The sequence below is a fragment of the Simochromis diagramma genome, unplaced genomic scaffold, assembly GCF_900408965.1.
Source record: "Simochromis diagramma unplaced genomic scaffold, fSimDia1.1 OVJJ01000603.1, whole genome shotgun sequence".
Classification (NCBI taxonomy): Eukaryota; Metazoa; Chordata; class Actinopteri; order Cichliformes; family Cichlidae; genus Simochromis; species Simochromis diagramma.
This window is the reverse complement of record NW_024387414.1, coordinates 15,178,383-15,202,703: the sequence shown is the minus strand read 5'-3', so window position 1 is coordinate 15,202,703 and position 24,321 is coordinate 15,178,383. Positions and strand designations below refer to the sequence as shown.

General features: G+C 38.7%; 2 protein-coding genes across 3 annotated transcripts in view; one reads left to right on the top strand and one right to left on the bottom strand.

Annotated features, from left to right (window-relative positions):
- Positions 1-75: 75 nt before the first annotated feature.
- On the bottom strand, positions 76-8,294 carry rnaset2 (ribonuclease T2). 2 transcript variants are annotated; one of them, XM_040011262.1, is made up of 10 exons: positions 8,147-8,294; positions 7,323-7,400; positions 7,153-7,207; positions 3,155-3,204; positions 2,762-2,819; positions 2,403-2,467; positions 1,794-1,907; positions 1,629-1,674; positions 1,441-1,515; positions 76-1,343 (listed from the first exon to the last, which is right to left on the bottom strand). In XM_040011262.1, the coding sequence occupies exons 2-10, from the start codon at positions 7,391-7,393 to the stop codon at positions 1,149-1,151; spliced, it is 729 nt and encodes a 242-aa protein (XP_039867196.1). In that variant the 5' UTR covers positions 7,394-7,400; positions 8,147-8,294; the 3' UTR covers positions 76-1,148. The 2 variants fall into 2 exon arrangements, with proteins under 2 accessions (XP_039867196.1, XP_039867197.1); XM_040011263.1 differs by lacking the exons at positions 7,323-7,400; positions 8,147-8,294 and adding an exon at positions 6,865-6,933.
- A 2,387-nt stretch (positions 8,295-10,681) lies between these two features.
- myom2b (myomesin 2b) overlaps positions 10,682-24,321 on the top strand; it is a 29,081-nt gene continuing 15,441 nt past the window's right edge. Inside the window, exons 1-18 of the mRNA XM_040011259.1 lie at positions 10,682-10,812; positions 12,603-12,706; positions 14,360-14,417; positions 14,561-14,715; positions 16,193-16,279; positions 18,164-18,252; positions 19,422-19,472; positions 19,673-19,837; positions 20,242-20,403; positions 20,612-20,753; positions 21,349-21,548; positions 21,967-22,020; positions 22,259-22,386; positions 22,623-22,806; positions 23,156-23,330; positions 23,438-23,559; positions 23,663-23,850; positions 24,101-24,227. Of these exons, the coding sequence (XP_039867193.1) occupies positions 12,624-12,706; positions 14,360-14,417; positions 14,561-14,715; positions 16,193-16,279; positions 18,164-18,252; positions 19,422-19,472; positions 19,673-19,837; positions 20,242-20,403; positions 20,612-20,753; positions 21,349-21,548; positions 21,967-22,020; positions 22,259-22,386; positions 22,623-22,806; positions 23,156-23,330; positions 23,438-23,559; positions 23,663-23,850; positions 24,101-24,227 (2,170 nt within the window). The 5' untranslated portion in view covers positions 10,682-10,812; positions 12,603-12,623. The remainder of the gene's footprint in view (positions 10,813-12,602; positions 12,707-14,359; positions 14,418-14,560; positions 14,716-16,192; positions 16,280-18,163; positions 18,253-19,421; positions 19,473-19,672; positions 19,838-20,241; positions 20,404-20,611; positions 20,754-21,348; positions 21,549-21,966; positions 22,021-22,258; positions 22,387-22,622; positions 22,807-23,155; positions 23,331-23,437; positions 23,560-23,662; positions 23,851-24,100; positions 24,228-24,321) is intronic.

Genomic DNA, 24,321 nt, shown 5'->3' with positions numbered 1-24,321 from the left:
ATGTAAAATTTTTTAAAGCAAATAATACATCATATCGAAATGACATTTTACATAATGATTATAGCAGACACTGAATAGATATTGAAGGCTTTATTGTGTGAGAAAAAAATGATACACATGCTTAGTTCAGAAATTTCACACTACAGCATTGATCTACTGTAGATACAATAAAATCCATTAGATTTAAAATGATTCATCTATGAACAAAAAGCCACAGTCCAACAGCATCAATAGAAACAAGTCTGTGTGCAGATCGGTGAGGTGTTAAATAACCTTTTCCAAGTGTGCTAAACCCTATTCAGGCCATAGGTCAGCAAAAACTGATGTGCTGTGAACTTGTATAACATCTTCTGTAATGTACTGTGCTGACACTCACATCTCTTAATGAATATTGAAATAAATGAAAGATTTACTGCATACTACCTTATATTCATGGAAACAGACCTAAAAAGGAAACATCAAACACACATACTTGGCAGTTATAAAGTGTTTCATAAGTGGCACTGTGGGCTTACAAAGATGGTCCTCAAAACATGCATATCACACACACACACATATATATATATATATATATATATATATATATATATATATATATATATATATATATAAACTGAATTGCCAGATAAACTTGGTTATCATGATTCTGAAAACAAAGCCAAAACAAAACAAAAATGCATTACTGTATACAAAGAAATGCAAACACCCCTGTCAAAACAGGACAGAGGACACACAATAGGTGGTACATAGGCACATGTAGCAATGCAGAAATAAATATGCCTACCAATAATAAAAAAAAAATACACACTACGAAGATTTATAAATGTGCAGCATATTAAACTCCCTGCCCGTCCTGACTTGAAATTACCATAATGCCCCCTGCTGTGCTGCAGAGAAACCCATGCTGCGCACTGGCAGTCTTATCTACTTGTAAGAGTCAGAAGGGGATATAATTCCAGCAAAGCACAAAGTGACAGTGGAGTGTGCCTGAGTGTGCGTCCTGGTTTGTAGGACGTAAAAAGAACATTTCAATCAAAGGCAGTTTTTATTCAAGTCACAGTCAGAATTTCAATGCATTTGAATAAAAAAGAATCATCATCATAGTGTGTTGTTCAATTTCAATTTGTGAAAATATTGGGTTTTTTGTATTATTCAACAGGTGGATAGTAAACTGGCACATCGTGGTTGCACACAGATAACCCTGATCCCTTGTCAACATTCATGGGATAGTCCCAACCTCTATCAGGATCAGATTCCGTGGAAACTTGTTTCTCACAGTCCATCAGGGCGAAACTACTGTTGAAACACAACTCAATTTGCCCCAAAACCTGGAAACTGTCATTCTGTCAAAACAAACAATCAAAAACATACCAATTAACAATTTAACAGCTGACGTGTTAAAACTCATTTTGAAATAATTTCAGTGAAACTGGAATGTACCTTTGTTGAATGGCCACACTGGATCTTAGGTTTGACGTGGTAGAAGTTTTCTATTACTCCTTCAATGTATGAAAACTACACAGACACATCAGGAGCAAAATAAGAGAAGCTGCAGTTATGACCTTTAACATTGTGAGGTACTTCTAACAAGATATAAACTGGGATTGTACAAATACAATCAAACTTACATTATAGTATTGTGGAGAAGGCGTGATGGAAAACTTCTTCAGGATGCTAAAATAACAAAAACAGACATTTCCATACATAAAATAACTGTATGCGTTTCTCTGAACTGGACTGCAGGAATCAGGTGTGCATATGTATAAACGTGTAAATATGCGAGTGGTTTGTACCTGTCCAAATCCAGTGTATGATACAGATCCAGTGCCTTGCTGAAGTATTTATGTTGGCTGTTCAGAGAAATGGCTTTGGCTGCGCACGTACCATGTTTCTTCCACTCATATTTCCTAAAGCACACAAATAAAATTATTTGGAAATGTTCATATTATCTTAAAGATTCACTGGACTGCTCAAACAGACCATGTAGCAGCATTCGTATAAGGCAGGGGTGTCAAACATGAAGCCTGGGGGGCAAAGACTCCAATCCTACCACCTGGATAGCTATGATAAATATGAAGAAACGCAGAAAATTTCCTGCTGAAAAACACCTCCTCTTTGGCCAAAAGAATAGATAAACAGTTGCATGACAATTTCTGGGGTTTTTTGTTTTGTTTTGTACATCGAGTCCACAGTAAATTAAAAAAATTGAACATTTTCTGTGAATTAATAAAAACTGTGTGTAAATTAAAACAAAAAAAAACCCAAAACATTTTGGTATCTTATTCCTCAGACTGTTTATCGACCACTATGTAAAATTAATTTAATTAATTTTACATCCCTGAATTAAAGCAACACTAAAGTGGTAGTAGAAGTGCTCTATAGTTCCAGCAGCTCAGACATACCAGAAGTCATTAGACAAGGGGTCAAACAAGTCAGGCCAACTCGTCTTCATGTCTGGGAGCAGGTCCTGAAAACATACAAGCAAAGGCATGCGTTGTTTTATTCATCACTAAAAGGTCTAAAGTATAAAAACAGGAGAAATTCACCTTTTCAAATGGTTTCTATGCTTATTTGTATTTTTTTAGTTTTGGGTGCTTCACTTCAAAACAGCTATTTGGAGACTTGTGTATTCATTTCATGAACTAATTCCAGCTTTTTTAATATGTGCAAACTGGTATTTAAGCTTGTGTTATATTATCTTCTGTGAGTTACACACACCTAAGAAAAAATATATTTAGAAAAAGACTGAATAGTGTTTTACCTCTATTTCGGAAGAGTTGAAATGCCATGAAGAATTGCAGAAAGCGCCACCATCTGGCCTGAAAAAAGAAAGATTCAAACTTCATTCACTCACAGAAATAAGGGGATATTGACGCAAACAAATAAACAAAACAGAAACAAACAAACATAATTCAGCCAAGCAATAACAACAGTGGTAATGAATGGTTTGGCCAAAGATTTCATTTTTTCACCAAGTAAAAAACCTCATTATTCACTCAATATATACAGTATGGTGGAAAACATGTAATACATCCTTGTAATAAGGAATGTATTACACACACACACACACACACACACACACACACACACACACACACACACACACACACACACACACACACACACACACACACACACACACACACACACTTACCAGAATCCATGTAGTGTCCACTGGCTAATGTTGCTTTGACAGTGCTCCATCTAAAATATATAAACATTCATTTAGACAACTCTAATAATCATTCCACATCGGAAACTGAAACCACGTATTCAACGTATATACACAGTCAGGAACTTTGATGACTGATGAAATGAGGAACCCCTTTAAAGCTACAGTGTGTGTGATAAGTTGAGAAGTTGATTTGTTTTGTTGTTTTTTAAGGTCATTTGGGACCTGCAGTTTGTTGTGTTGTTGCGCTGTATTTTTCTTTGTAGTGGTGGATTTTTATTGCTTCCATCTTCAGTGTACATAAACGAGAGCAGCCAGAAACGCGTCTAGGGCAAACTGACATCCTGAGCAAAATGCCTAAATAACAGTACAACTAATCGAGGGTCATCGATGTTACCAAATCAGACATGCCCTTCTGACACAGTCATGTATGTGCCATAAACCCTTATATAACACCCACAGACATGCTCAGTCAGAGAAGTTCACAAGACAGAATAATTACCAGGAAAAGTGCTTTCAAAAACCACAAAAAAGGGGATGTTCATTTTGTGTCGTCAGTTGTGGTAACTGCGTACTTGTGATCACAATGAAACTCTTACTTCGACAAAGGAGAATCTCAACACGTCCGACCAAATAGCTCGCAAAGATATCACATGATATTTGAGAACTGCAAGCTCAGTCTGTTCACTTTGCATGATAATAATTAAGCACGTTTTGAAGCTCCTACGACCAAATAAATAAATAAATATACAAACAAATGCCAAAGACTCAGATGTTGTGAATACTTAACAGGATTGCATAAAAAAAAGCTTCAAATTAACTGCAAATAGCTTAAGACAAATTACAGAGCTATCAGGAATTCACTATCCTCGTATTTATTTCCAGATAAATATGAACTCTTAGGACTGTTTCAGGTCAGTATTTATGCGCAAATTTACAATTTTTGAATGCAACTGTACCCTAGTACATGGTGCACTTTTCCATAAAAGCTACATCTACCTCATAAATCACACATAAATCTACTAAAGAATGGCTTGAAATGAACAAAATCTGCCTTTTGGAGACTCAGTTCAAAGCTTGACAATAGAGATGCAGTGGGATATGAGAACTGTTCTGAGGTCTGTCCTAAAGGAAGTCAACATACCCAGGATAACTTTCTGTTATCTGGTTTCACTTCCCCTAACACTAACACTCCACTTCTTCGCACGCTTTGAGGTGAAGGGACCAGAGGCAGCAGCAGCAAAACCATCGGACAGCAGCAGCAGCCCAAGCCTCATAGTGCAGGAATATGAGGTGAGGCGCACACTGAGGGCAGTGAACCCCAGGAAGGCCACCGGACCAGATGGGGTAACCGCAAAGGTCCTACAAGAGTGTGCAGACCAGCTGGCTGGGGTCTTCACTAAGATCTTCAACACTTCACTGTCCCAGTCCTGCATCCCGCCGTGCCTAAAGTCAGCCACAATTGTCCCACTGCCAAAGCGTACTAACATTAGCAGCCTCAACGACTACCGACCAGTTGCTCTAACACCTGTTATAATGAAGTGCTTCGAGAAACTGGTCCGACGTCACATCATGTCCTGCTTGCCACCCACACTTGACCCGCTCCAGTTCGCATACAGAGCTAACAGATCAACTGAAGATGCCATCGCTACAACGCTCCACACCACCATCTCTCACCTGGAAGTGCAGTGCCGTTACACCAGGCTGCTCTTTGTTGACTTTAGCTCTGCTTTCAATACGATACTCCAGGACAGACTAATAGTTAAACTGCTGGAAATTGGACTTCCTTCTACCACCTGCCGCTGGATCAGAGACTTCCTCTCAGACCGTGTACAGAGAGTTAGAGTGGGGCCTCATCTTTCCTCAGCCCTCAGCCTCAACACCGGCTCTCCACAAGGCTGTGTACTGAGTCCCCTACTGTACACTCTGTACACACATGACTGTGTTAGTTCCCACCCAGACAACACAGTCATCAAGTTTGCAGATGATACCACCGTGGTGGGGCTCATCTCAGGGGGAGATGAGACGGCGTACAGAGCTGAAGTTCAGAGGCTGTCAGATTGGTGTGTCGATAACAACCTGGACCTCAATACCACCAAGACAAAAGAACTGGTAGTTGACTTCAGAAGGAGGAAGTCCGAGCTGCAGCCTGTCAGCATCAACGGGGAGTGCGTGGAAAGGGTCTCCAGTTTCAAGTTTCTGGGTGTGCACATAGACACAGACCTCCAATGGAGCTCTAACACCTCTGCGGTCTTAAAGAAGGCCCAACAGCGTCTCCACTTTCTGAGAATCCTCAGAAAAATGGACCTGAAGAAGGAGCTGCTGACTGTCTTCTACCGCTGCTCCATTGAAAGTGTGCTGACATATTGCATCGGTGTGTGGTTCTCCAGCTGCACCACAGCACACAGAAAGGCACTCCAGAGGGTCAACATGGCCCAAAAAATCATTGGACATCCTCTTCCCTCCCTGAAGGACCTGTACAGCACTCGCTGTCTCAAGAGGGCACGCAGCATCCTACGGGACTGCACACACCCAGGACACCGGGTGTTTAAGCTGCTGCCGTCTGGCAGGAGGTTCAGGCTGCTGAGGTCCCGAACAAATAGACTCAAGGACAGCTTTTACAACAGGGCAATAGCCCTGATCAATGCAAATAGCTGACCTGACTGGCTACCTACCTGGACTTTTTTAGGGGGGAGGTAACAATGTTTAAAACAATAACAATAATAATATTTATATTTATAACAAGGTGCAATAATAATTCATGTGCAATAATAACAGTGTGCAATACACATACACTTATTCTTCTTTTTTATACTAAGTTAATATACTGTGTTGTGTTGTTTGTTGCGTTGTGATGTGTCATATTGTGTCGTGTTGTGTTATACGTAGTGCCGACGTAGGACAGTTTTCCAATTTCATTGTACTACTGTACTATGTATGACTGTGCAATGACAATAAAGAGTTATCTTATCTTAATACTCAGGCTGTGATCACATGAAGGTGGCCATTAACTTGATAAGCTGACCCAGGTTTTACAGTCTATTTAGTGCATGAACGGGGTGGCATTGGCACCAATCACGATCACAAACACGGACAGGCTGAGTCTACAAAGGAGAGTAAAACTAATAGAAATGTATGATGAGGTTAAAGACATAATGCAGACTGAGTATAACACAGCTCACCAATCAGCAGGATTACAATTACAGTGTCTAATTCAAAAAATGAGCTGTGCAGTAGTATAGTATTAATTCTTTGAATTTTTTAAACTTCTGCATCATTACTATGACCCCTGTCCCCTCAAAATAAATAAATAAATAAATTAATAATAATAACAATAATAATAACTTGCACAATAAATGTTTAAGGAACAAATTGCACAAAAATGGCTGATGGGATACAAATGAAAAAAAAAAAATCATACAGATTATAATATTATTTTCATTTTTTAAATAAAAGGACTTTTCTAGCAATTGTTTCAAGGGCTTAAGGTGCAGTTGTGGTAAAACTGTTTGCAGTCAACACGAGAAAGTCATTGTGTTATGTTGTGTCTATGAGAGCTTTATTACTGATCTACCGATGAAGAAAAGACTTCAGCTGCTACTGAAAAACTAGAACACGTTCTGTATCATGTTAGATACATAGTGTTACCCAGGTAAGAAGTGATACTAACCCTGTGTTTTCATAATACTGACCTTGAAACTACTTTGATAAGCTTGAATCGAACCCAGCATACTTCAAAAGTTTTGGAAAGGAACCAAAAACTAAGAATGGAACAAGTGAAATATGAGGCACTTGGCATTAAACAATGACACTTTAAATAAAAAAAAAAAAGTCAGTCAGCAGAGTTCAATCTGGGTGTGGCTACCATGAGTGCACTTTTTCCTTTTTTATATAAGGTTGCTTCACTTGGAAGACAGGAACTGGTTCTGCACAACTACGATAACTAAAGGGCAATGATTTCATTAATTATACAAACTCACCAAACAGAAAGTGGTTGGCCAGTGATGGGTGAGGATCATTTTGGTCCACATGTGTCTGAAATATAGAAAGATTTCTTAAAAAACAAAAACCAGGAAAACAAATTCAGTCTATCGTTACATAAATCTATACGTTCTAATGAACCACCTCCTAAGTGTTTGTCTGTACTTACTTGGATGAAATTATGAAAGATGAGGACATGGTTAGGACCAGGCATATCAATAAGGGGTAGCAGAGCCTCATGGTTGTCCTAAAATAAAATAGCAGGTTAGTCAATAAATGGCAGCTTATATGTAAAACTAAACATCCACATTACATTTTACATATACAGTGTGGAATCAGTAAGCACGCAGCTTTGTGGATTCTGATGAAAATATGTAACTGACACACACAAACAATCAAAAAGCACAAAATAAGACAAAAATATTATCCCGGCAGTTTTTCTGTCGCTCTTCAAACAGATATAAAATGCTGTTTAAATAACTTCAAAGTTTCACAAACGTATTAACTGGGCCTGTTTGGAGCTACTTTAATATCTGTTTGTTGATCCTGGTATGAAAAATACAGTCGAGAGAAATGTCTATCAACACAAATATTGTTAAAAAAAAATTATATATACACACACTTGTGGGTCTTTTATTGACTCAGTTTACCTATATATGAAACTGTATTCTGATTAAGGGAACAACCTTGCCCTCAGACCAAACAAAACATTTGGAAGCCCAATGTAAAATCGTCTGGAGTCACCGCTGTTGTTAAGGAAATAAAGAAATGGCGACAGAGAACTTTTAACGACCCTTTTACTCGGTGTGATTAGATTGTTTACGGTACTAGTTTACATTAACCAAAATTAGCTACAGTAGATGCATTTGCAAAAACTATAATCCTAGCTATCGACGTTTAAAAACAATAATTTAGCGTGAAACGCCCGACTCTTTTATGTCAGCAAAAAGATCGTATTACACACACACATAACATATATTTAAAATCTGTCACCTTGCGTCAAATACGTCACAGCCGAAACTCGCAATAGTTCTCAAATGTGAAACAGTTTCCCGAACAAATAGCTTCTGTCGGTTAAAGTACTTCACACGATCTATAACCGACTGCCCATTGTTTGTTGTTTATGTTCCACACTCGCGTCACTACCTACCTATTCACTTAGCCAATCAGAAGCGATGCTCCGCCCATGCGTCATCACGCAGCAGAACTGGTGGCTTCATTTATTCTCCGGAGTCTGCCGGTGATATTTTCAAATGTGGTGCGTTGATTCAACAGTGTACAGACGTCCCTATCCTCCAGTCAAAAATATGTTGAATATATTATTAATGCCATCGTCGTCATATTAGAATTACTGTACAAAAGTATTACACAGTCATTAGCATTACAACTTTTTCTGCCTCAGTGTTAACCATGAGGTTGATCATTCTTAGACACTGAGCCAAAGCGAAGACAAAAAAGAAAGAAAGAAAAAGAAATATAGGCATATTTTGAGTTTGTACAGACACGTTTTACAGATATTATTGAGACAAAAAATCAAAACAAGAACACAAAAATGAATTGTTCAATCTGAGTCATTTTATTTTCTTTAAAACATATTTCTTGACAGCCTGGTGGATTGATTATGCGTGCTTATGCTAGGCTTAGAAAAAAACCGGGGAGTTTACTTCACATGTCATTTGCGACTTTGTACATTGACATCTGCTTGGGATTTTTTGACAAGTTGGCACCAGCTATGCAGAACACGAAAACGGAAGCGTGTGACAGCTAGTCTGCGGATTAAAAAGCCCAGAGTGAACACGCGAGAAAGCTGATTTACTCTGTCAGCACCAATTAATGCATGTTTTCAACAGAAATTGGTCAGTATTGGCAAAACTGTCTTCAACATAAAGTAGGTTAAATGTACTGTATACAGTACGCTTCTCCTGTTACTTTTCACTTAGCATCTAAATGAATGGGCCTGCCATAATAAATATGAGGCCCCATTATTGGCCAGTGTGTCAAACTAAAGGTATGGAAGGTACATTTCTAATTTCTTTCACTCTTGTCTCTTCAGGCTGGCTGTTAAAAAGTGTTTTCCATTATAAACAGAGCCTGATTAGACTCCATATGTCTGCACTGTCTGTTTTTAGCTTTCAAAATCTGTTTTTCAGCCTCAGTGTTAACCATGATGTAGCAAAATGATCAGGGAGAGTATAGTACTAAATAACCAACAGGGGGCTCTTGTCCTACCACAAAAGCTTATGGTTTTGTTTTTACCCCCAGCACCACCACACAGATAGACACAGACACGCACACTTTTTTTCTGTAATTTCTAGACTACACTTAAGCCATTCTACTTAACTAGATGAGTCACAGAATATTTAAACAGTTATTATTATTATTTATACTGAACCATGGCTTTAGAGATTAGAGGTCAGGATAAAGGGTATTATTGACTGTCTGCTTGACATGGTGATATGTAATAATATTGAAAAAAGCAAGGACTGGTCTTTGGGAATTCATCTTTTTCATGAAGAGTTTAAAATTAAGGATTATGAGATTTGTTTGTTGCATAGGTAAGTTTTTCTTCATTTCAGGAGCTGCTGATTGATAGAAAAATTTGACCCCTGCAAATAGAACTTGTTAAAAACAGCATCTCTCTGGAAAGCATTAATCCCCAGTCACATCAATTTTAAACTGACTAGGTGTTTGTCTAAATCAGCTTTTCTTGTACTCTCATCTTTTGTTTGGCGTATTCATTCTCCTGTCTATGTCATCAGCACCACGTGAAACCACAGCCATGCCTCCCTCTCTCCGTCTTCCCTTTTTCCAAATGTGACTTATGCTGTCCTCTCATGTGATTTTGTCTCAGATGTGAAATGTGTTTCAAAGCTCCTCCACTGTGTCAGGAATAGTCAAGCTGTAACTGTAGCTATTTTTATAAATAGACCCTGGCCAAAGTTCAGCATGTGGCACAGTGTCTCAAGACATTTCTCAGCACAGAATGGTGAAAGACCTTAGAGAGGGTCTAGTATTAACTAATATGCAGCTAGATTTAAATGTAGCTATAAACTCATGATCCACCATATCCAGCCATTGCAATACAGAATTGAAATCTGTTTTCCTCAGTTTGAGTGTGCATGTTTTAAAAGCTCTATAATGGTGCATAGAGTGACACATTTTATTATTCATTAACATGTTATTGTGACATGGTAAAACTCATTAGTTAAGTGCTACTTGAAAGCTCTCCATACTGCTGTCTAGTCTGTGGGGCTAAAAGTGCTGCTGGTGAAAGTGTGGTATTGCCCCCCCCCTCCCAAAACATAGCATCACTGTTGTCAGATTCTCTGCATTGTCTGTGTGCTCTCGTATACTTAAATAACTCCTTATTAAGCATGCACCATTAATTTGGAATACCAAAAACAAATCCGTTGGCTTCCATTACAAAGTGTAATGAATAAACTCTATTAATTAAATAGTTTATTGGTTCCAGTAATTATGAGTCTTGAAGGATACTGGTTATATATAGGCAGCTCTGTCTCCTTTTAAGGCCTCACGGAGAAGCAGGTGGGGAACAGTTGAAGACGGGTGGTGGTTTTGTTGGCCCTGTACTTGGTTTAGGCTGACTCCCTGTGGATTCAGCTTGACAGCCGAAGTCGCTGCAAAGGGAATCTCAAGGGGTAAGAAAATCAATTTTAAATTCAGTTTTATGCTCCTCTCTCCTCTGGATCTGCAGCTTTGTTTCAAATCCAAGTATAGCTGGTGGGATCAGTGGGATGGCATAGAGAGAACAGACCGAGGCACAGCCAAGAGATGTTTCATGCTCCTTAGTCAGAGCTATTAATGATACTCAATGTGATGAGTGATACTATATATTAATTTCATTTTATTATGAATATTAATTACTGCATTCGCGATATGTGGTGATTCATTTGGAGTAAATGAGTGACCAACAGAGGGCTGTCTGTCGGTGTGCAACGCTTGGACTTTAAACGTGTTGGTTTCATGTATACTTGAGCTCATTTATCCGCTAACAAAGATTACGCCTCAAGTTAGAAAATGTACAAGCGCTTGAGCCAATGTTGAGCTACTGTATTGTTGCTACCACTAGTTTTGCATCTAGGTAGAAGTGTTTATGGTCAGACTGGAGAAATTCAAAGGTTTGCATTGTTCTGACTGAGATCTATAAAGTTTTACAGCTACAATAGAGATGTTTGGGTGTTACCTGGTGAGGTAACACCCATAGTATTTTTGCTAATACCAAATAGTCAGACAGTTACAGTAAGACTGTGGTTACCCATTTCAGGGAAAATATAATGACTGTAAAAGGGCAAAATACGGGTGATGGACATAAATAAAATTTTGTGCTTCATTATTCAAATGAGAACGATTATTTTTGATGTCTGGGGATAGAGGTTGGAGGCAAGGGTTTTGTTTTGTTTTTTTACTGTGGCTGACTTTCTGCTTGGAGGATCGCCTTGGGCCAGTAGAAGTGATGCATACAGTGACACTGAATCTTAGCAGTGTGTTTCAAAGACATGGAAGTAGAAATGTTTTTGCCGGTGCAGCACGTCTCAGTTGCCTTCAGGGAGGGAGGCTGGGCCGCAGTATCGCTTCACGTTTCATCTGACCTTATTTCTGGTCCCTGAGGACTATGAGGTGATGCAAGGCAGTTATACTCCCCTGTGTGTGGATGATGTAAGACAAAGCTACTGTATTCTCTTGCCTTGAAGTCCACATCTACTCTGTTTATATGAAACACACAACAAATGAAAAGGACTTCAGATTATACACGAGACATTTCCTGAAATCTTCTTAATAATGAACGTTTTAAATAAGCTGGAGCCAGACAGCCGTAAGCAGCATGCACATAGTTGAAGACACATTTAAGGATGCTGAACTGTCAGTGATACGTTTGTATGGCAACATTTTCTTTTTCTGTGTTTTTAGTGTCAGTTTTTACGTCCCTATCATCAATAATGGATTAATGCCGTGCTGTCTTAGTCACGTTACAGTAACTGTCTTCCTTTTTGTCTAATTTATTCAAATTATATTTATTGGCAATTGTTAAACACACAAGCCATTACTGCTATCAAACTGGTACCACACTCTTGGCTGCAGCTGTACTTCAGTTGCTATTCTTATCCATACTTGTCCATGCCCTTTGTTTACATTTGTGCCCGTGTGTTCCATCAATATAGTGTCATCTTGTCAGTCCTGGAGCCGACAGTCAGCTGTGTTTATGAATTTGGATGTCGGGGAATAACGCAGACTTCAAGTTTCCAAAGTTTAGGAGTGTTTTTTTTTCCTTTTAGGGTCGAGTAAATAAAAACATCATGCTGAAATGTAATTGGAAACGACTATTTTCAAAATTTCAAGCATCTCTTCAAGAATCGTTCAGTGTTTGTCTTTGTGTTGCAAGTCTGACTTGTATGCATCAATCTTGTAATGTGTGGTGCTGGTCCAACAGGTCGATATCTACGGCATCATCATGTCAGCGTGGATCAAACGTGGAAGTTACAACCATGAATACCACCACAAACAGAGCCAGTATGTGGTTAAAGAATATAGCAGGTACCAAGAGACTCTGTATTATTTATAGTTTTAAGTTACTTAAATTGTCCTAATAATATTACTAATATTAGATGTGTAACAGTAGTAAGGTTTTGTACAACTAAACCTGCAAATGAAGCCGTGTAAGCAACAGACGGACTAACCAACATAAAGACTCTGAGGTGGTTAGTAAAAGCTTTATGAAAAGATTTCATACTTGATTAAGGTACTCCTATGAGTAAGGAAGATTTTTCATTGTAAGTTTCTTGTTAACTTTATGAGTTTCCTAAATTTGATTAGGTTTGATAGTGTAAATGAATAAAAAGGCTGCTACTGTAAAATCTGTCCTTAAATTAGTGATTTTTCATATTATTAGTTACCATTTCTGTTTTCATGTCTGCTTGTGTGTATGTGTGACTCGAAAAAGAGTACTAACAGGTACTCTGGTTGCTTTGTTCATTCTTTACTGAAACTATCGAAAAAGATTTATTATTTCCATTCCCTACTTATACTCAAAATTATATTATTTTAGATAAAACAGCCATTCCAGGTGCATTTATACCACTAAAAACAGAAGAGATGCATGAATATTTTCCCTTTCCTTCCACATATGTTTACCCAATCTCCTTTAAAGTGCACCACAAAATTTGCATGTTTAGCTATTTTAAGGCAAATCTCTGTGTGACACAAATACTAAGAGTCACTCCCGGTCAAGGTCAAGGATAGACTCATCTCCCTGACTTAAAATGCTGCATTGCTGCTCCTGCCCCAGATGGCAGATCACCGTACCAACTGTTGTTTGTTGCTGCCAGCTTTCAAGATCCCCTTGACTTTAGGGGCTGAAGGGCACTTCTGGTGGCAGTTGTGGAGTTACTTTTTGTCTGAAGGGTTTTGTTTTGTTTTTTTGAACAACAGCAATGAACAACACTGCTATGGAGTATCCATAATGTTATATACAAATAATATTACATCAGACTTTAGCCAGGATCTTATATATTTGGCAAATAAGCTGCTAAAAGTGAGAGTTGTGCAATGGCTGTGTGATTAATCAAGATCTAGGCAAGTTTAAAAAAAAATACACACAAAAAAACTGCAGGTGTCGAGCAGTGAGGTGATAATCTGTAATTTGCCCTCTGTTCAGTGTGACTCTTAAGACTCCGACAGCCGTGATCACACTGCCAGAGGGGTCATAGATTCACAGATGAGTGTATGTTGATGGCCTGTTGATAGCTTCCTGTTTAAGGTCATGTTTAGTTGCCTTTCCCCGTCCTGCATTATTCCCATAATTATTCCCTGTGTTTCAGGGACATAGACTGGGAAGCATGCATAAAATAAGTTCAGGCTAAAACCCTTTCATTCTGTAGTAGTATTATAGCACTATATTTATGCTCACATTTCAGGAAGTACAATGTATGTTTGGTAGGTCAGTACTGATTAATGAGTAGAAACATGCACCATGTCCCACAGTATGGACCAAATACTATGAGGCATTTTTAAAATTACAGCTGGGAAGCCAGTGCTACTTACTGTAAGAGGTTTTTTGGCAGGGACGGTCCACATCTCAAAGTAACTGATATCTTTATTTATTTTATATTAGATGCTCAATTATCATCTTACAGGGCTCAGGTTTATCATGGATTTAGGAAACTGACTTATTGCTGTCATTGTCTTTAGCTCTGAGGCGATGGAGGAAAGATATGAGCACAAAACAAAAACCCGCATCCAGGAAGTGGTAAGAATCTTGTAACTGTTTTAATCAAGACTTCTATATTCATTGTTTAACTGTCCTGTTGATTTTATTAATATTAATGCTTTATAGTACAATGGATTTTAAAATGATCTGTCATATACTGGTCTTATTGTTTGCCTGTCTAGGTAAGAACAAAATTGGATGACAAATATGTGCGTGAGGAGCCCATGATCAGGGGACCAAAGTTCCTGGTCCGACTCAGATCCCACATGGTGTTTGAAAACACTCCAGTCAAAATCTTCTGTACTGTTGAGGGCTTCCCCATGCCTGTTGTAAAATGGTAAGTCGGTCTCTACATGATTTGTTGACTCTGACTGTCACTGTGGTCTGCATAAAATGAACTTACGTAATTTTAAAAAACAAAAAACAAAACACCCATGCTCCCAGGAGATGTAGCTTCTGACACTGAAAATCCATGATTAAGTTAAAAGTTCCCACTGTCGATATAAGACTACATATTTGTTAGTTTTCTTTCCATATTTTGCTACATTACGCTTAAGTCAGTATGCTAGCAATGGTTACTCCACTGTGTTTGTGACACACACACACATCATTTTCTATGTGTGGGCATGGTTGTGCTTTCATTGCTGTTTCACAGTCAGTGGGAGTTCACATGCCAGTTAGGCATCAACAGACCTCTGTGATGGATGCTGAGAATCTCCCTCCTCATCTCAGGAAGGGTTTGAATAATCCCTGTAACACAGTTTATGACCTGTCTAAGGAGGAGTGACTATGCCATGGGCCCAGGGTTTGCCTGGTATGAAATGAGAATGCTCTCCTCATAGGCCTTGTCATAAGTGCTCTCATGTGCATATCTTAGGCTTATTCATGACTTTGCATTCCAGCAGCAGATGGCTATGAATCAACATTGAGGACAGCATATTAAGAAAACAACAAATGTAAAATCACCGAAGTCTTCATTCAATATAGACTGTAGACATTTGGCTAACGCCTTATTCCCCGTAAACCTATTTAAGGGATAGCATTGTCTGCTCTAGTACAGACTATAATAGCAGATTTCAGAATCAGAATACTTTATTAATCCCTAATGAAATTATGTATGCATGTATTTGACAGTCTTTTAATGCTGCTGCATGTGCAGCATGTATGGCCAGTAACTTGGCTGTCCTCATAGCGACCTCGAGGAAATAGACGATCAGGATTTACAAGTTTCTACTGATTTGCATTATCACCTCACTCGCAGTTGTGCTCATAGTCTGGTCTTTGTGGAGTCAGTCACTCGGCTAGATGAGACAGTCCGCAAGACATTTAACAACACAGTCTAATATAATTAATTACTATCCAACGTGATAAATGTTGACATTTGCTTCTTGCCGTCTCAAATTGCACCAAAATAAGGCAGGAAGCACAGTTAAGGTCAAAAAATTCTTGTGGCTCAGTTTCTGATTGGATCTTCAGTCCACATCACATGCTGTGGGCATCAAGCTGTGTTTTTTTATGTTTACCGCTGATCTTAATGCTGATGCAGACATGAGAGTTCTGGCTCTCATGAAGTGTCATTCCCAGCTTTTTGTCTGTTGTGGTGAGGCCAAACTACAAGGTAAGAAGATGAAAAGGAAGCCAGTTTTCCGGGGTCACAGGTTTTCATAAAATCCCAAGAATAAATGTAATGAACAGCATGATGCTGTTTAGACCATAGTGAATGTCATTTTGTGGTCTTGTGGATACATCATTGCATTCATACCTTTTATTACTCAATGCTTCATGAAGATAGCTATTGTTTCGCTCAATTTTAGGTATAAAGATGGAATGATCCTGGACTTGTCTTCTGGAAGATATCTGGTTGAAGGCAAAGGTGGAATCCACTCCCTGGAGATCCCAAGGTACATTAAGTTCAATAAAGGTTAAAGTTTTTGAACATATTTTTATTTATCTGCCACCAATTTACTAATAGCAGTCATCTCATGGGATTTTATATTGTAAGGTAAAGACCCCAAAAGAGAAGAAAATCCAATAATACAGCAGTCCAGCACAATAATGGGAAAAACGTTTCCCACTATGGTGCATCTTTCTCACAAAGGACTTTTCCTTTAACTTGGAACTTTAAGAATGGGTCACAATCTAAAACTCCCGTCTCTTTCTGTCCATGTCTGTACGGCTCTTTCCCTGTCCTTGATGTTACTTTTTTAAATCTACATTTTATAAGACATCCCAACTTTTTTGGAAATGGGTTGTAGTTTGCTTGTACTTGTCTGCTTCTATGTTTTCTTAAGATGAAGTGCACTGAGTTACAAGGCCACTGGTCTCACTGCCCAAATATCGGGATTAAGAATATGTAGCGAGCCATTGGAAATCTCCTCCTCCTTAATTCTTTCAAGCCCCATGCACAAAATTAGATCAGAGATGTTTACCGTCTGTCACCTGAAGGTGTGGGCGGGCTGTGTAGTTAAAGTCAGGGGACTGGAGCTTATCCTACTCTCCCTCCAGTCTGTGGAAGCTCAGCTGTTCAAGTGCTGACCTCAGTGGTACGTGATACTCCGGGAATCTTTCAGGCCACCGCTGTTTCCTTACTTACACACTGTACAGCCAGCAGTTAATACTCCTTGGAGAAAAAACACCCATGAAGCACATCATACTCTTGAGTACTGCATTCTTACCATGACTTATGACTTTTTAAAATAGCTAAATAATTAAAATAACAGTTACCGCAAAACTTTAGCATGGCATTAAGCAGGGTTAGAAATAGACAGCAAGAAGTTATGTTATGTATAGACACCTCACGAGTCCTACACCTATACACTGTATAGCTTAAGTTATTTGTGACTTAATGAGAGTACATTCGCTGTTCTCCCCCACATTACTTCTGCAATTTATGCTAATAACATCCTCTTTCATGACTATATCAGTTTATTAATTTGTCAAGGGGTCAAAGTCTCATGTCACATGCTAAAGGTGTGACATACGGTTGTGGAAAAGTGAGCGGTATGAGCAGAAACAAAAAGACCACTTAAGTTTTGCAACTTGCCAGAATGGCCAAAGATCTGTAGCTACACTGCTCTAAAGAAAACAAATCCAGTAACCTCTATGTAAATATAACGTAGAGAAAGCTTAGCAGACACAGTGCTTGTGATGAACTGCATTACAGCTCTAACATATTGGCAGATTATAAAATCCGCCCACACAGAAGATACAATTAACCCCCTGCCCTGTGGCCTTGTTTCCAACTCAAAGGACTATGCACTGAGTATTCTGCAAGCATTACTTTGTTTGTCAGGTGAGATTTGGCACATGGTGTTTCCTAAAAGGAAAGCTGTGGGTCTAAACCAAAACATTCTCTGAATAAGTAAACCAAGCATTGTTAATTGAAGTGTGAATGGGGCTTTACACAATCTGTGCTCTGTCTTCTCCACTGCTGATTATCCCTGGCAACATGAAGCATTCATGTGGGGAATAATTGCTCATTTGGTGAAGTGGATTCATATACGCTGTAGGAGAAAATGCACAGTGGCAATGTGTCAGTAGAGAGCAGTTAGTCCTGTCAGGGCAGATCTTCTAATATGTAGCTCACCTGCTATTTAGGCAGTTTTGGTAATTTCACAGATGACTGTAAAATCCATAAGATTGCCATGAAGTCCCAGAATTTAGCTAAGTATGCTAAGTATGACACAGTGCTCAATCACCATTTCGTTTATGCTCTAATCTGTTGCAATCTGTTGGGAAATCTTTTGATCAAAATGCAACCATTTTATGTTTATTCTGTGTTGCAGATGCTCAACTGATGATACAGCTCAGTACACTGCTATGGCTGTAAACCTCCATGGACAAGCCTCCAGTCAGGCCTCCATTATTGTGAAGAGTAAGCCATTCAATCTGATAACCAGAGGCTTTAAGTGTAAAGCAATGGACGTGCAACAGGGTTGCACACGCTGACTCTCATACACACACAAGCCAACCCCCAAACTCTAGACCAGATGCAAGAATGTAAACATTTGTTTATAGTTTAGTGTTGCTAACTGAGTTAGCCAAAGTACCAAAACACCCCAAGTCTGCCACCCATTCGCACGATCTACCACTCTGTTGCTACGATCCATAGCTTGCCTCAATCAACTCAATAAAGACTTTGTGAAACCAGTGCTATACTTGTGACACTGAGAGGTTAACTGACATCAGGGACTGTACACTTGACAAGGTGTACACAAACTCTTGATATGGAGCAGGCAACATGCCCAGACCAATCAGAAGAAACCACAGTGATGTGTGAGCAAAAGCGCTGCTTGTACTCCATAAATCAAATTCCAGTAATTATTTAATTGATGCTGCCTCACGATCATATGCTATGCCTCCAAGCAGAGAATATCTAACTTCCTTTGGTAATGATATTTCAAGTTGGGTTGATAACACTTTTGTGATTATTGTGGCAAATAACGATGAGACTGATTGCTGTAAGCAAAAAGGGAACTCTGTGACAGGAACTAGGTCTAACTAGGAAACCATGGACGTGGTTTTACAGTAGCAACCTATTAAGCACAATAATCGAAATACAATCACACCCCAAATCATAACCCACTATTCTCTAAATAGATATGTTACAAAATCAACCCTAATTGTGCAAAACAGGATTTCAAACTAGCAAATTAAATCATAACTTAAACTTGGGTTAACATTTGTGTCACTTCCCCAATAAACCTCCATACAATCAGACCTCCCACCCAACACAGACACACACACACAGACCACAGGATTCTCCTTTTGCTGACTTTGGCTTCACTTCTGAGACTAGAGGCTACTTCACAAAGTGTCTATACCTACAGCTGAGTGTTTACTATGAGGAGTTACTTGTGCAATTAGCAACATTTCAACAAATTTCATGTAGGGTTATTTTACAATAAATGTTATTCATAAAAAAGTAATCATATTTAGATGAATCATACAAATCTGTAACTGCACATCTGTATTATTTCAGCTGGCTGTTGCTGCCAATCACACACAACGTTTACTGTTTTTCGTTGTTTTTTTTTTGTGCAGGATTCAAGCAGGAGGAAGAGTCCTGTTCATATGCATGGCTGCCTTATGCAGGTAGGCAAAGTAATTACCTCCAGAGAACATCAGCACTAGATTTTAAAATACTCATAAATTACAACTGTAATACAATTATATCATTTAATATGAGTTAACATAATATTCCTCTATTCTCCTTTCAAAAGAGCGTGTGAAGCAACATGCTGTTACCACCAGTTCTACTATCTCTTTCATATTATCTCTCTTCTTTGCCCCAGCTTCTATGCTTCCAAAGATCCATTACACTAAAATCCACATTACTTTTTTGGAGATGTTTGGACCAGTGTTCGCTACCGAGGGTGAATCTGCCACCCTTTCTGCTACCATGACCCTGGAACCCAACCTGGCAAACCTACAGCCTGAGGCACAGTGGTACAGAGATGGTAATTGATATAAAATAGCACTTTATGATACAGTAATTACCCTATAATTGCTAGTAATATATGCTAAATGCCACAGTGACTGCCTGACCCAATCTAGCCGACATGCAGCCAGAGGCACAGCAGTGGAAAAATTAGAAAATGTTATGGACACTATTTTTATTGCCTATTAATTATACCAAAAGCAGTTAAGTAGACTCAAGTAATATCACCCCAAATTTGTGAGCCGTTTCATTTGCTACGTGTGTGTCTGAGGTATAAAAAAAAAATTCTAGCTTATTTTTGTTGTATGCAGAAAGGCTTTATTTACTCAAACTTGATGTTTCATTATTTTAGCATTTTATAGTTGAGGTTCATAAGAGTTATGTGGTGAAGCTGAGTCAATGAGCCTGTCTCATTTTTCCTAGACACTCGTCTGTTTGACTCTAAATGGGTGAAGATTGAAACTGGTAGAGGATTCAGCAAATTGACTCTTCCAAATCTCTACAAAGATGACGAAGGTCTCTATACCCTGCGCATGGTCACTAAAGGAGGCACCGCAGAACACAGCGCCTTTGTCTCAGTCGCAGGTAAGATGAGCCAAGCGTTGGACTGGATAAGATTAACGTACTTCTAAATCCAGTTTGGAAACTGGAGCTTAGATTTTATGAAACTGATACGGTTTTGCTGTCAACATAATACTTATTCTGCTAACTGCTAATGCTAATTATTATTGCTTCTTATTTCTTATGAATAATGTGATTATTAAAACAATGCACGTCATCACTTCCTGTCTAGATGGTCCTCCTCCAGTCCCTGCTGCACCTGGTGCTCCTATGGACATCAAGATCCATGATGCCAACAGAGACTATGTCATTGTGTCATGGAAGCCTCCTAATACAACTACAGAGGGTCCAATCCTGGGATACTTTGTCGACAAGTAAGAGTTACTGGTATAAACGCCATAAACAGATAAACTGGCCAGCATAAAGACAAACTAATTACTTTAAGTAATCCTATTGAGCTTACTTGAGTATCAAATTACTGTTTTTTTGTCTCAAGGAAGAGGGGCAGTCCATGTTCTCTTTATTGCACATAAAATACACAGCTGCTTTTGTTTATTTATTCTGTCCCTCATATTTTAACCTGAACAGAGCAGGAATGGGCATGCTCTGCTACCTATCGGCTGCTTTTCATTCTTTTTCAATCTGCATTTTTTTTGCTTAGGAAGCTCTTTTCCTGCTTATGTCTTTTTTTTTTGTCTAGCATCATAATGAACAGATAATTTCAGCACAAGTGCTTTCAGTGAGGCTCCAACAGGTACACTGTTCTGATCTCATATACCAATCAGCATTTTTTAATAATATGGTAGCATACACAAAACATAAAACATCCATTATAAACTTGTACACATATTACTCTTTGCAATAGTTACATGTTTATAATGACTCCATGCCATACCAGTATTTTGTCAGATCTTTCTATTTGCATTCATCTCATTAACTCTGCGACATTCTCATCTTTTCTCTTCTTAGATGTGAGGTTGGAACTGAAAACTGGACCCAATGTAACGATCACCCCATAAAGATCTGTAAATATCCGGTGTCTGGGCTGTTTGAAGGGCACTCCTTCTACTTCAGAGTCAGAGCTGTTAACTCCCATGGAATCAGCAAACCTTCTCGTATGTCTGATCCCATCACTGCAATGGACCCCACTGAGTTTGAGAGGCTTCACGGTGGGTTTAACTACACTAATACAGAGAAATGTCTAAGCTCACCTTAAAAATACAGTGTTTTGAAGTTTTGCCATGTGTCATGTTGTCATTATTGTAGTCACTATTGTTTGAAATTATAACTGTCTTCTTGTTTCTTGCTAAACAGTTATTCATGTAGAATTACAATCAGCCCTGATTTAAAGCACATAATAAAAAAACACATTATGTAACTAAATTATGTCATATTGTACTTATCTCATGCTTTTATTTGGGGGCAGGTTAGACTTGTAAAATAGACACTAATCAGTCTATTTTATAGCATTAGATACGGTACATGTTCAGCTCCTATATAAACAACAAATTTGTATTTAAAATGATCTCAAAAAAAGGTCAGTATCAATCACAAACACATGATGATCATTTCTTTATCTTCCTGTAGCCAAAAGGCTTGGAGGAAGACTGGATATCGTGTCTTACCATGACGAAGTTGAAGGTGGGTTTGAACTGAAGTTGATACATACATTCTGATGCTCTGTTTAAACTTCAGCAGGTTGTCTTGACCATGTCTCCAAGTTGAAATGCAATGAGTTGCTGACTGGTGATTGGCTGATTAGATATTTGTGTTAAGCAATTGAACAGATGTACGCAAGGAAGCGACTGGTTCGTGTATTTGTTACGCCACATATAATATGTATTATATTTTTAACGTTTTCAGTCTTGTTTCTTTGTAGCTGAAGGAAAGCCTCCAGGTGTTCCATCAGGAATTAATGCCTCAGAAACAGACAGGACCTATGTTGTTTTGAGCTGGAAAGCCCCAGCGTACACCAGCAGCGCTCCCATGTGGTACTACATAGAAAAGGTAACAAACGATGTCATATTCTAATTCACTGACTTCCCCCTCAACAGTTGTTTATAGTTTGACGAAGCAGTAACAGCAGTTTTTTTCTCCTTTATATTATGCAGCTGCATTAACTTGTGTGCCTAAACTATTTTTACAGGTCTTCTGTATAACACATATAGAGACAAGCCTTGAAAAAATAAAATACATTTTTAAAATGTAAACAAACTTGCTTCTATGTCTCCGTCTCTCCACAGTGCATGGCAGACAGTGGCGCATGGCAGCGCGTTAACACCCAGGTCCCTATTCGATCTCCTCGTTATGCTGTCTTTGACCTGGCAGAGGGAAAACAATATAAGTTCAGAGTTTTGTCTGCCAACATTTATGGGACCAGTGCGCCATCAGAGCCAACTGGACCTATTCAGACTCAGCAACTCAAAGGTTTGCCTCCATTTTTCCTTTCCTGTTACACAGCAGTAGTGTTTATTATTACCAATTACCAGTTGCAACACCTTTAATTGTATTTCTGTGTTACTTCACAACAAAATGTGGTGTGGGTGATCTTCTGAACTGCTTACTACAAAAAGTTTTCAATATGTCAGCTGAGAGATTTGTTTCAAATGTTTCAAACATGAAGCTGACATAAAAATTATGGTCAGGTGTAAGAGGGTTGTGGTATAGATACTGAGTAGCAGCCACTTGAAAACCAGAAGAACCTAATATAAAGTATCCTTAATTGTAATTACAGTATTATGTAGCTATTTTTTATTTATTTTTTAATCAATTGCAGGCGTACCATCCGCTCCTGGTCAGGTGATTGCGACAAGGGAAACAGACACCTCTGTCCTCATCCAATGGGCTCCTCCAAAGGAACCTAATAATTTGATTGGTTATTACATTGACCAGTGTGTGCAAGGATCCAAGAACTGGACCTCAGCCAATCACAAACCTCACAAGAACACCAAGTATGTTTCTAGCGACACACAAACACACTGTTGGGCTCAAAAATTGATTTTTTTTCTCTGGCTGCTTATTACACAATGGGCTTTGTGTCACGTTTGTGTCTCTTCAGGTTTGTGGTTAGTGGTTTGACCACAGGAGAAACCTACATGTTCCGCGTCCAGGCTATCAATGAGCTGGGTCTCAGTGATGAATCCCAGGAGTCTGCACCTTTGACTGTCAAGGCTGCCCTTAGTCAGTAATGCCAAATATTTGCTCACTACTGCAGATGTTAACCATGATAACTGCCCCAAACCTTTTCATTTTAAAGAATTAAAACTCAATACTGTTCTTACAGCCACCCCATCTGCTCCTTATGACATTGCACTGCTGTACTGCGACGGCCATTCAATGATCCTGAACTGGAAGAAGCCTCTTCGCTCTGGAGGAGCAAAGATCAAAGAGTATTATGTGGACAAAAGACGTAGTGGAACTACCATGTGGAGGGAGATTCATATCCCACCAATCACAGAGAGAGTTTATAAGGTATTTGGACTCTTTTTATAACATTCAAACATCAAAACAAACAGAAGAGGGCCACAATTTTGCATACATACTTGCATACTCTTCTTATTATATATCATACAAAAGTTAAGATACATATTATTTTATTTGGGATGGTCTGATTATTTTGTGCAAAACTGGCCTGTTCAACTCTGAAAGTGGCATGTCCATTTTGTTTAAATTGATAATGATAACTAGGATTTTAGTTAACCATGTAACATTTTATTAAAAGGTGGAGAACTTGACAGAGGGAGCAGTCTATCAGTTCCAGGTTTATGGAGCCAACCTGGCTGGTCTTGGACCAGCGTCCAAACATTCAGAAGACCTTACATGTGATGCCTGGACAATGCCAGAACCTGGTTAGTAAATTTCACTTTTTAGTGACTGACTTTAAACTCTGAGTCAAAAGTGAAGCTTTTACACTTCTAGAAAGATAAATATGGAATTGTTGTT